The following is a 12,917-nucleotide window of genomic DNA, read 5'->3' as shown; positions in this document are numbered from 1 at the left end:
CCTCTCTCTCTCTCTCTCTCTCTCTCTCTCTCTCTCTCTCTCTCTCTCTCTCTCCCTCTCTCTCTCTCCCTCTCTCCCTCTCTCTCCCTCCCTCTGTTTTTCCTCCAGAGTTAATGTGTTGTGAGGAGCTCCATGCTGTTCTCCACCTGGTGCTGCAGGCTGGAAACATCCTCAACGCTGTGAGTGGAAAAAACTGCATTAATGAACAATTAGGAAATAAACAAACAGAGAGAGATGGATGAAGATGTAGGAGGAGGGAGGATGGTATAGAAAGCTTAAAGTAGCTTTAATGTTAATCATGTTATTCCACAGTGTCTGGCAGTATCATATATGCATGTGTGTGTATATAACATACATGCAGACTATAGACACTACACCTCTCAGATGTGATGTGTGTGTAACGGCTGTGTCGTTGCAGGGAGGTTACGCGGGAAACGCCGTGGGCTTCAAGCTGTCGTCCCTCTTGTCTCTGGCCGACACCAAGGCCAACAAACCGGGCATGAACCTGCTGCACTTCGTCGCTCTGGTCAGTAACAACGCCGCCGCTCGTGCAGGTCGATAGTATCGTGGCGAGACGTCAGACATGATGACATGTTTCCTCCTTCTCCTCCAGGAAGCTCAGAAGAAAGACGAGCGGCTGCTGGAGTTTCCTCTGAAGCTGAGTCACGTCCAGGCGGCAGCCAGGTGAGGCGTCACTGCAGGTTCACCGCTCAGAGACATTCGCTCTGCAACAGCGCCCTCTGCCTGTTCTCCAGCATTACAGCAGATCTCCCTTCCGTCTCTCTCTTCATCTCTCTTCATCTCTTTGTTCTTTCAGTTTTCATCTCTGTGGTTGTTTTTCTTCTCTCGGGGGCTGAACTCTTCATACAGACAATCTGACCTCTTGACCCTGTTCAGTGATGCGTTCACTGATCAAACAGAACTCCTTTATTATCATTTAAAGAATGTTTTTAAAGTCTATTGACTAAAAAAATACAACGAGACATTATTTCGTTCAGAGAGATTATTTAAAAAAATATTGTTTTTCATGATTCATTTATTTGTTGTGTAGAATCTCCTTGGAAACGCTGGACGCTGAACTCAAGTGGCTGATGTCTCGCACGCGCTCAGTAGAGGAGAACGTCCAGAGAGACACGGAGCTGCTGCAGCAACTGGACGGCTTCCTGCAGGTAAACACACCTCAGCACGCAGCAGCACCTCGCCATCATTAGTTGTGTGCTGTCTTTTGAGACTCCATATTGACTTTATTCACTTTCCTGAAGCTCTCCTGAGTCCCACTCTAGTTTGTTTTTGTTGTGAAAGTTGTCATGGCCGCGTCTCTCTTTCCTCAGGCGGCGACCTCGTCTCTGTGTTCGCTGCGGGGGAGTCGGCAGCAGCTGAGGAAGGAAGGCAGCGAGCTGATCGACTTCTTCTGTGAGGACAGAGACGCGTTCAGACTCGACGACTGCTTCGGCATCTTTCACACCTTCTGCTCCAGGTTCAGCCACGCCGTCAAGGTGCGCGAACACGCAGACGTTCACACACACACACACACACACATTTACACTTCAACATCCACTTCAGCAGCTGCGGTTTAAGTCAGCAGGAACTCTACTGCCACCTGAATAGAAACGTAATGTCTTTCTGTCTCTACAGGAGAACGTGGAGCGGGAGGCTAAGGAGGCCGCACGCCGCCGGCGCTTGCAGGAGCTGGAGGAGCAGAAGAGGCACTCCTGGGCCGGTGGCGAGGAGGTAGGACGACTCACAACCAAACGCCGAAACACAAAGACGCTCAAACTGCTTGATTAGTGATCGATTTCCACTGTGTGATCCTGTTGTAGGTGTCTGGAAGCTTCAGGTTGCGCTGCAGCAGCGAGACGGACATGTCAGCTGCCATGTCACGACACGACGAGGCCGGGCTGCTGATGGAGCTCCTGACCCCGAAGTCCCGCCCCCGCTCACCCCTAAACAACAGTGTTCTGGGGCGCTCAGGGAGTTTACGACGTTCCCGGAACTCTCCATCCAGCTCGCCGTCTCTTGCTGCCGAGCGCGAGCTGAGCACGCTCCTAGGAATGGCGGCCTCTGACCCCAAAATCGGCCAGCAGAGAGGAGGAGGAGGAGCTCTTCGATCGGCCTCGCCTAAACCTTCCCCTCAGACTCTGCCCCAAAGTCCAGGGGTCACCACATGCAGCTTCCCCCAAAACCAGCAGCCTCAGTCGGGCGAGATCGCACCACAAACCCCCTCGTCAGCTCCCGAGACAAACGCACATCACACAACAACCACTTACCTCAGCTACGCTGCTCCCCAGACTCCAGCAGACGCCGTCGATCCCACAAAGAAACCTACCTCTGATTCACACCAGCAATCTGACCACAACAACAACAACGGCGACGACCGACTCGGTTTTAGCAGCCGGACGAGGGAGGAACCGCCGAGGTCGAATAAAGCCGGTCGGGACGTTAGTGGACGAATCACCTGCAGCGACGAGAGCTTCGACTGCGACGCGCCAGGCGGCATGTCTGTGGTTTTAGAAACGTGCACGCTGGTGCCTGAGCTGAGGGTGTTTGACAAGGTCGCCACCTCGGCCGGTCGTGACGAAGGGCATCACACCGGTCGCCACGAGGACGACGTGTTCATCACGGATCTGGAGGAAGAGGAAGAGGGAGCGGACGAATCCCAGACTGGGAATGTAGAAAAATCTGAGGTGGGAAGAGACGAAGAGGAGGAGCCGGTGATTGTCTGGTGTGTGACAGGTGTGTGTGAGGCGGCCGGCGAACTCGCACACACGGACAACGCACATGTACGGACTGATAAGGATCCGTGTCGGACTGACAATCAGGGAGGAAACCAGCCAGCTTCCTCCGCCTCAGCCAATCACACGCCCACAGAACCTCAGCCAGCCAATGAAAAGCCAGTGCCTGTACCCATCAGCAGCCAACCAGTGCCTGTCTCCCGCTGTGACGACCCGTCACGGCAAGTCTCTTCCCCCAGGTGGCGCCCAGCAGAGCCTGCATCAGCCAATGGAGCGCCTGCTCTCACCACAGATGCCTCAGAGGAGGGTAAGGAACCGGCCAATCACAGGGAAGAAGCAGAGGGCTCCACCAATGACACAAGAGATGAGAAGACCCGCCCAGAACAATCAACAAACGACAGGGGAAGAAGCAACGCTTCCACCAACAGAAAGGCGGAACCAGCAACTTTGTCCAAACCGTCCACCAGGAACACCTTAACCTCAAAAACCCGACCCACGGCGTCGAAACCCAACGCAACCACAAGCTCCGCCTCCACCGCTAACAAGTCCAGACCCGTCAGGACTCTCACCACCTCCGAGAACCAGGGCATGAGGCGTGTTGTTCCCATCTCCCGAACCAGCCGTCCCGAGAAGCCTCCTGCCCACCACCGGGGATCCTCCAGCACCGCGGCGCCCGCCAGTCTGACCGTCTCCAACCCCAACAGCAGCGCCTCCCTCCGGCGTGGAGAGAGGCCCTCCACTGCTCCTTCCTCCCGACGATCCAGCATCCACAAAGACGCGAAAGACCAGAAGATCTCAGGTCCTCAGAACCAGGACTTGCAGAGGAAGCCGTCCGTCCGAAAACCTGTAACCAAACCCAAACCCCAGCCGGAGGAGAAGATGTGTCGCTCCACGCTGCGAGCGCTCTCTCAGGCCAAAGAAGGAGGTGGAGGAGGAGGCAGCAGCATCAGTGCTCCTGCCACCCCTTTGCACAAAGCCGCTACCCCGTCATCATCGCCGCTTCCGGGTTTCGCCCGAAGCACCGCCTCCTTTTCTTTCAGACGGACCCACACCGCTCTTCCTCCTCATTCCCCCCACACTGGCTCAGACTCCTCCCATAAACCCTCCCCCAAGACCACCACCTCCTCCTCCTCCTCCGTCGCCCCGCCCGGCAACTCGTCGCCTTTCACCCGAACAGGCTCAGTCAGAGTCTCCACCGCCTCCAGATCTTCAGACCTCCTCAACCCGTCCTCCTCCTCCTCCTCCCCGTTGAGGAGGTCTCAGAGCATCAGGGCGTCTCCTCGCTCCCCCCTCCACGACTCGCTGGCTCCTCCTAAAGGCCACCGGCGGAGCGACAGCGGCAGCTTCTCCGACAAGTCCTCTCACTCCAGAGACTCGGTCAAGGCCGCGAGGCCGAGCTGGAGATAACAGGAGAGATCGACGGCCGCGTTCCAACATGAACTCTGTGCAGAACCTTCCCCTCTGTACTGGGGGTAGAAGGCAGTGGACACATTCCAATATGAAGTGGAGGCTCTAATTCATAGAGGAAGAAAGATGCGTTCCTCGGCACAACTCTCAAGTTTAGGAGGAGAAACAAAGGAGGTCACATTCCAATATGAAGCACAGACAGTTTCCTTTTCTCTGAAGGTTGAGAGGCTTTGTTAAAGTATGAAGATTAATTTAATTTGTCTTTTTTTGAAGGCACTAAAATATGAAGAATAAACCTTCCCCGGCGTTTTTCTATTAAACACTGTTGATCTAAGTGATAATTACAAAGTGCATTCCAATATGAAATATATTAAGGATACACTCTGGTCCTCAGGTAAGCTGCAGATGCTCGTCCACGCATCCCTGCAAAAATATTTGGCGTTAGAGGCTCGTTGATGTGACGCAGGGATGCTAACGCTAACACACTACCCAGCTGGGAACATGCTAGCAGCGTCAGTCAGTCACAACTTTTCTATTCTGGCATTTAATTAATCGAGTTGTGCATCATTTCCTGCCATTTATTCAAATATCGCATAACCATCCTCTTTTGTTTGATGGTGATGGTGCAACAGTTGGAATTGATTAGATTAGATTAACTTTATTAATCCCACAACTGGGAAATTCATTTAGTTTATAATTAATTTTGACATTTCAGAACTTACTTGGAAAGAAGTGGGAACTGTTTGAAATACAGCAGGTGTTCTTGGCGCGGCAGGTACAGGCTACTTTTCCTTCTGTTCTCAGTCATGCAGCGTTTTCTTCTCTACAGGCAGAGACTCCATGTGCCGCAACCAGGTGTTTGTCTTCAGCATTGTGATATCTAGAAGCCGACAGCCTCAGGTGTCGTCGCACCCGTTGAATACACAGACTTCCTAAAGTCAAAGACGTCTTCTTCCAGTTTGTATCATGGACACGTTTACTGAAACAATTCATCGACGAAACAGATTATTATTGATTATGACTAATTATCACACACGTAACATTTATAACCCCAGATTTCTGCGGTTGCTAACTCTTATTTTGAAGCCAGACAAAGGGATCAGACCCTAATATGAAGTTCACACACGTTACGCAGCCTTCGAACGAGCTCCAGTGAAGCTCCTGTGAAGCTTTCAGACACTATCCATTCAGAGCTTTGTTTTCCTGTAGGCTTCGTTCCAAAATAAAGTTCAGCAAGAGTCTCCCGTGTTAAACCTCTTTTCCAGACATCACAAAGCTTTTTATAAATCGTGTCCCAGAGAAAATAAAGCATGAAGAATAAGTTGTAGCCTCCCGAGGTTCAAGCATGAACCGTCACATGCATGGACTCCCTGGGCCTTCTGAGCGCTGCCACATCAGTAGTTTACATGTGAAGGAAATAAATGTATGCATCCATGAATGTGTAATGAGATTTAAAGAATAACTACCCCGTCTTCTCTGCAGTGTTTATGGTAAGTGACGTGACTGAATCCCAGCCGGGTGTTTCCTGTTTCCTCTTAAATTCCTCTTTGATTCTGCACCTTTAACTTCACTAACCAAGCTGAGGAATCTGTACATCTGGCCTGATTGAAATAGGAATTATATCATTATTATAATTATCATTGTATTTAAAAAAAAAATTAAAAATGCTAAATCACTGAGAATCATATAGTTTAAAAACAGAGTGAATAGTTTAGACGAGGAGATATTTAAAGTGTCTCTGATTCAAACCAACAGTGTCTGACTCACTGGGAAAAGTCTGCGGTGCCAACTTTGTTAATATGAGGATATTTGTATGTTTGTGTATCTATTTATGTATGTATGTAGTTAATATTTGATATATATAATCTAACTACTAATTAATAAAGTATTATTCCTCCAACTCACCGCACGTTGTTTCTGTTTCTGTCTGGAGAATTGAATTGCTTGACTGTCCCATTTAAAAAACATATGCATATATTTTTTGATTATATTTATTATGATAATCTGTCTGTCCGGCGATCCACCACTTTGGTCCAGACATTTATTTTCCCATCAGGATGAACTGTAAGAATTTGGTGATCCGTAAAACTTTAAATATAGCGCCATCATCAGGTCAAAATGTTTTAATTCAAAAGGGAAACCTCTCCAATGGACTGACCATTTTATCGTCTGGAAAAGATATTAATAATCAGTTTACACATAAACTGTGGTCCAGATGTCCTGCAGCTGTTTTCCAGAACACAAAATGTGCTGGTGGAGGATTTTCCACAACCTGGCAACCAAAAAGTTGTCGTCAGGTGTTTAACTGATGTATAAAGCGTTGGTAAATGATTTATTAACCATTAATAAAGCCATTAATTAACTTATAAGCCCTTAATTAATGGTACATTATCAGGGATTGGTACCAATGATCTGTGCTGTAGTTTCACTGGTGTTTGTGAATAAATTGTTATTTATTTGTATTTTCGAGTAATTTCTTTGATGAAATCAACAAATATTAAACTTTTTTTTTTAATCAACTATTACAACAATAAAACGTGAATGATTTAAAGTTGTATTCTGCCTTTGTTGAGAATAATCACAGTTTGTTTGAAAAAGAAAAAGAAAAATCACGGAACGGCGCGTAGTGCGTAAGTAATACGTCATCAGCCGGCGTCAAACAAAGCTCCATGTGCAAGAAGAGAAACAACCGAAGCGGAGGAAGTTTGGTTTTTGTTTCTAGTTAGTCATGAAAACACATAAAAACATAAACCTGGAGGTGGAGAAGTTTGTTCTGAAGTCGAGTTGTTCGGTTTCGAGCTGAAGAACTGAAGCTTCCGGGAAGAAGAATAAAGAAGAAGAGGACGAAAGGAGAGAAAAATAAAAGTTCTGGTGTTTAAAAATTAAAGTCCGGTGGAGCTGGAGGAGAAAGTTTGTGTTTTTAAAGGTACGTCTGTTTTAATTTACCACTTTTATCTTGGTTTTTAACCGTATTAAAGCCTGGTACCGGTATTTTAGTAACGTTTCAGTGCTTTTCAGGGAATAAACTGCGAATACTTCCAGATACTTTACCTGTAACACAGACATTACACTGCATTTATCTGACTCCAAGAGTTTAAGCTTTTAGACACAATAGCTTTTAAAATGTGATGCACAGTAAAAACCTTTTTTCTTTTAATGTGAATATGCATAATCAGTATTTTTCATGCTGTAATGCCAAATATTTCAGTTTCAGCTTCTCAGATTTGATCATTTGCAGTTTTTCTTTCTTAAATCACAATGAACTGATTCATGTTTAGTTTTAATTATTAACAAAACAAAATACCTGAAGGTTTCTTTGAGCTCTGATAAAACAATAAATAAACTTATAATGCATGTAAATAATACTTAAATGATCATCATAATACTGTTTTTACCTTAAATTAAGAAGAAGTAGGATTGTGATTGTTGTAGTTTTATTGTGATTGTTGTCATTCGTGTGTTGATGTCGATCCTTTGTGTCTCCTCAGGATGTGTCTTTGTACCTCAGTGTGACGAACGAAACAGATGAGCGAGGAAAAGATGGAGCGAGAGAGTCATGAAAGGAGAGAGGAGGAGGAGAGGACAGTACAAACTTCATCCAGGAGGAGAAAAGAAGAAGAAGAGGAGGAGGAGGAGGAGGAAGAGGAACTAGAGAGGTTGAGGGTGAAAGACTTCAGATACAAAGCGCAGAGAGAGCTGATTGGTGGACACACTCCGATCTCTGCCTCCTCCTCCTTCACATCCTCCCCTTTCCTCTCCTCCTCTCTACACCGAGGAGGAGGAGGAGCAGGAGGTGAGGATGATGGGGAGGAAGACGAGGTCAGAGTAACCATAGTCACCATCGAGGACGAATCCTGTCCGTCTGAGCCTTTTGGCACCACCCAACTTGAAACAGCCAATCAGATCACACGGACAGAGGACGGAGGAGACAAAGTGAAGCAAGAAGAAGAGCAGGGGGAGGAGAAGGAGGGTGAGATGGAGGAGGATATAGAAGAGGAGGAGGTGGCAAACAGTGATGAAAGAGAGGAGGAAGAGGAGGAGGAAGAGAACGCAGAGGTGACGTCACCATCGCTGCACCTGCAGAGCCAGGTAAGACCTCATCCCGTCGCCTCATTGGTTCATGAAGGGAGAAAAGTTTGAGGGTTGTGAGTCTGTTTGTGAACGTCATGTTGTGACTTCACTGCAATGCTGCGGGTCAAAGGTCAGAGCGAGTTGAAGGCTGCAGGTCGTGTCTGACTGTGTGTCTGTTGCTGGACCCGTCAGTTCAGCAGCAGGAGACGATCCGTGTTGAGGACGTCTACAGTTAATGAGCGAGATATCGATGTCGCTCGGTCCTCGTCCAATAAGGCCTTTGTATATAAGGAGGGGGAGGAAGAAACAGGAAGTTAAACTGGACTGATGTGGTCTCTCTTGGTTCTGGTTCACAGCCGAGCTGCAGAGTTTTGTTCAGTGCATCACAGCGATGAAGTCGGCTTCAGCATCTTTTTATATTTATAAATGTTTGAACTTTCGCTGTTTCTAAGGTGGAAACGTGATGTTTTTGTCGGACGTGAAGCTGTGACCTCAGATTTAAAGTGTTATTGTATGTGGATGGAGGCGGATGGACTGAGGAGATGTGAGAGAACGATCTCTGCAGTGTGTGACAGCGTCCAGCAGGTGGCGGCAGCTCCCTCCTCGTCTCCTCACTGTCACTGAAGGTTTCTTTAAACACAAACACTGACACCTGATCAGTGATTGTGTGTGTGTGTGTGTGTGTGTGTGAGGTCGAGTGTGTGACTGAGAGAAAGTGTGTTTCTCCTTTTACTCTTGACAAAGTAACTACTCTAATATAATAATTTCTTATTTATTTCTCTAATTATTATAATTCTGATTCAGGTATAAAAACAGATAAAATTTAAATACATTTTTAACAACAGTCACACAAATGATTTAATAAACTGTAAATAAAGTAGGTTTTATTCGTAGGCATAAAACAAACTAACAGTTAATAACAACAACAACAGACAGAGTCTGAAGAAGCAGAACAACATACAGGCCTAATGAGCCATTAACACAGACAGACAGACAGACAGACAGACAGACAGACAGACAGGTATTGATGAGTATTGATTTTTAGGAAACACTGACGGTTATAAAAGGCGGTTTGTCCAGGATCGATCCAGGATCCTCCAGATGTGTTTTGAGTGATTAAATGTGGAAACTAAACCCTTTAATAACTGTATAAACTATATTTAAATCAATGTATATGTTGAACACACCTGCGACTGATTGGTTTCAGATTGGAGCTGGTTGATTGGTCGATCGACTGATAAATCATCTAATGTGAGAGTTTAGTGTCTCCATCTTTCTTATCATAGACTGAATATATTTGAGGTTTGGATTGTGGACCAGACGAAAGGTACTTGAACGCTTCGTCCTGGAGAAACTGTGATTAGAATATTTGACCATTTTCTGAAATTTAACCAGAAAATTTATCGATTTAATCCAAAGAAGAATCGTCAGATTAATCGAATCATTAGTTGCAGCCACACTTTCTAATTCTCTGATAAGTGAACACACACACACACACACACACACACACACACACACACACACACACACACACACACACACACACACAGACAGACAGACGGTAGGTGTGTGTAGGAATGTGCAGCAGTGAACATTCCTCAGATTCCTCACACAACTCGTAGCTCCATCGGGATCATGGGATATGAAGTCTGCTCCTATGGGAACAGCCATCTGAACACACACACACAAACACACACACACACACACACAGACATGATGGGACGCCTGTCCAGCTGTGTCGTTCTGTCTCTGACCACTAGAGGCAGCGCTGTGGTTTTATTTCATTCAAATCACATGAAAGCCGATTTTTGAAGATCAGATCAGATGATGGACAATTGATTTCTCCCACTGTGTGTGTGTGTGTGTGTGTGTGTGTGTGTGTGTGTGTGTGTGTGTGTGTGTGTGTGTATGAAGCAGATAAACAGAAAAACTAGGGCACTAATCTGGGGAGATATGCTCTGTAATCTAAGAGCATTTTTTCTAGATTACTACACATACAGGAGATTATACACACACACACACACACACACACACACACGTGCAGGAATTATATTAATACAGTTTAATACTCGTTCAGATGTTTATCTTTGTTTTAAACCAGTTTTTGTGTCTCTGTCGACAAAGTCAATCTGTTTGATAATTCACTCACACACACACACACACACACATTGATCATGCTAGGGTCAGCTGACTGGTGTGAACACAAGCACATTTAAGCAGCAGTGGCATGTCTGGTATGTGAACACACACACACACACACACACACACACACACACACACACACACACACACACACACACGAGGTGTTTTCTGAGGAAGGATGAACCTGAACGTGTCACGGTGTGTTTCCTGTCAGGACCTCGTGTGCTGCGTTCATGTCCCTGAGCAGGAAGAGTTGATTTTCATGTTGTGGTCACAGTCTGAGCTGCAGGTCCTGTGACCACACACACACACACACACACACACACACACACACACACAACCGTTAGAGAAGAAACAGCTGTAACACAGTGGAGAACACACACCAGATGTGAGTGGCAGAGTCGACGTCCAGCGGAGGACGATCAACGCGTCCTCGCTCGGCCTGTTTTAACGAGGAGACTCTGACTGTGAGGAGCCAAGTTTCCAAAATGGATTTCTCCTTCACTAATGGCGATGATGATGATGATGATGATGATGATAATAATGATGATGATTGATGGAGCTCAGAGAGTGAAATCAAACGTCTGGCCCAACATATGCCCGAGCTTCCCCGGCGCGAGTCTGGCCCATATACGTCCACATCTGGGCAGATTTCAGCTGTTATCCTCCGGTGTTGTCTGACAGCTGTGTGTGCGTCCAGAAGTGGTCCAGATGTGGGATCGACATCTGACAGTCGTGCTGTATATGGGCCAGAATTGGGCCGTGGAACCAAGCGTGTACTGGGCCAGAAGAAAACAAGCACATGGGCCAGGTGTGGGCCGGATTTACTTTGCTGTCTTTGAGAGTTTGATCCTATGGAACAGGATTACGGCCGCATGTCGGACTTCCTGTCAGACGAACGACAAAGTGGACGACAACCAACGCAGCATCTGAACAAGTGAAGCCAAAACCTCTCAATCGCCCCCGATAAACCCCGCCCCCTTCTGTGTGAGTGGGTGGGACTTGGGCCGAACTTCTCCCAGTCACTTTAGGTCGTTCCTATCGCGCTGGTGTTTGTTCAATGGACAAGTTTGGTTTTAATTCGTTATTTGATGTTTTAAAACGGCAGTGTGATGTCATGATTGACAGCTGTGATTGACGCACCATTGGGTCGAGCAGGTGTGTGGGCGGAGCCTCGATAAGTGACGTCACCAGCTCAAGATGGCAGCGCTCGTGTCCAGGATCTCTCGGCTTCATCTCAGTGCAGTGGGAGGAAGTGGAGACGTCGTCCATCTTTATTTCCCGGTCATTGATCACCACTTTGTTCCTTCACACTGTTTATGTCATACTGAGATTATGACTCTCTGATCAGCTGATCAGACACGATGACGATCTGATTTATCAAGTAATCTGAACCTGCTGGAAGAAGCTGAAGAAGAAAATAGATCCTAATGGTCTCGATGTCTCTCTCATACACACCTTAACACACCCTCATACCCTCTGTGTGTGTGTGTGTGTGTGTGTGTGTGTGTGTGTGTGTGTGTGTGTGTGTGTGTGTGAGCAAGGTCACATTCCAGCGCCGGGCAGCATTCCAGCCAGTTAGGTCCACCACACCGATCTCGCCGAGTCAGCGCGCTCCACACACACACACACACACACACACGCACACACACGCACACACACAGACAAACACACACACAGACAAACACACACACACACACACACACACACACAGAAATACCTCGAGCTGCGGCAGCATTCCTGGAGTCTTCTGCTCGTCAGCAGGACGGAGGTTTGAACCTGCGACCTTCCGGTTACAGTGCAGTCTCTGTGCGACGGGTTCAGTCTGGTTCTCACATGTAATTAAAGTCGCTCGCACCGTTTAACTAGAGGAGAAGAAGAAGTCAGCCCTCAGGTTTTATTAAATGAAGCGAGTCAGTGACATTTTGTATTTTATTGAACAGAGCCGGTCACTCCTCTGTCTCCTCACAGCCCCCACCCCACACACAGCATCACACACACAACTAAAGAGAAAGAAAAAAATATGTAAATAAACTAAAACAAAAATTAAATAAATAAATAAAATAATAAATAAAATAATAAGTAAATAAACTAAAACAAAAAATAAATAAATAAAATAATAAGTAAATAAACTAAAACAAAAAATAAATAAATAAAATAATAAATAAAACAATAAATAAATAAAATAATAAGTAAATAAACAAACAAAAAATAAATACCTCGTTAAGTTAATAAACTAAAACAAAAATAAATAAATAAAATAATAAATAAATAAGTAAATAAAATAAAACAAAAAAATCAATCAATCCATTAATTAAAAAATAAATACTTAAAATGATTAATAAATATTGACAGTACTTGAGATTGAATAATTAATAAATATAATATGTAAAGGAAAAAAAACGAATAATTAAAGAGAGAAAAAATTTACATGAAAATAATAAGGATAATAATAATAAGGATTAAGGTAACACCGGAGGCCTATGATCTATGATTGTGTGGCCCTTCAGTGTTCGCCCTTACCTTTGGATCCTGTCGCCTAGCAACTTTTTTTTTTCTCAAAAA

The 12,917-nt window shown here is 45.7% G+C and overlaps 2 protein-coding genes across 3 annotated transcripts in view; both read left to right on the top strand.

Annotated features, from left to right (window-relative positions):
• LOC111673180 (uncharacterized) overlaps positions 1-6,044 on the top strand; it is a 125,194-nt gene extending 119,150 nt beyond the window's left edge. Inside the window, exons 6-13 of one of the 2 annotated variants that reach the window (XR_015436125.1) lie at positions 109-179; positions 419-526; positions 614-684; positions 1,052-1,169; positions 1,332-1,496; positions 1,636-1,731; positions 1,821-4,920; positions 5,034-6,044. Coding sequence is in view for 1 of the 2 variants with exons in the window: in XM_023430860.2 (XP_023286628.2) it covers positions 109-179; positions 419-526; positions 614-684; positions 1,052-1,169; positions 1,332-1,496; positions 1,636-1,731; positions 1,821-4,139 (2,948 nt within the window). In the remaining variant the exon portion in view is untranslated. Of the gene's footprint in view, positions 1-108; positions 180-418; positions 527-613; positions 685-1,051; positions 1,170-1,331; positions 1,497-1,635; positions 1,732-1,820 lie in introns of both variants that reach the window. The other variant, XM_023430860.2, reaches the window with a different exon arrangement.
• Positions 6,045-6,795: 751 nt separating this feature from the next.
• The window catches only part of LOC111673191 (F-box/WD repeat-containing protein 7-like), a 39,214-nt gene continuing 33,092 nt past the window's right edge, over positions 6,796-12,917 (top strand). The window contains exons 1-2 of the mRNA XM_087169771.1: positions 6,796-7,065; positions 7,628-8,228. Of these exons, the coding sequence (XP_087025897.1) occupies positions 7,665-8,228 (564 nt within the window). The 5' untranslated portion in view covers positions 6,796-7,065; positions 7,628-7,664. The remainder of the gene's footprint in view (positions 7,066-7,627; positions 8,229-12,917) is intronic.

This window comes from Seriola lalandi, unplaced genomic scaffold (assembly GCF_002814215.2).
Source record: "Seriola lalandi dorsalis isolate HSWRI2012SDOR001 ecotype SW California unplaced genomic scaffold, Sedor1 jcf7180002054913, whole genome shotgun sequence".
NCBI lineage: Eukaryota > Metazoa > Chordata > Actinopteri > Carangiformes > Carangidae > Seriola > Seriola lalandi.
The sequence above is the reverse complement of the archived record's forward strand: the minus strand, read 5'-3'. Positions and strand labels throughout refer to the sequence as shown.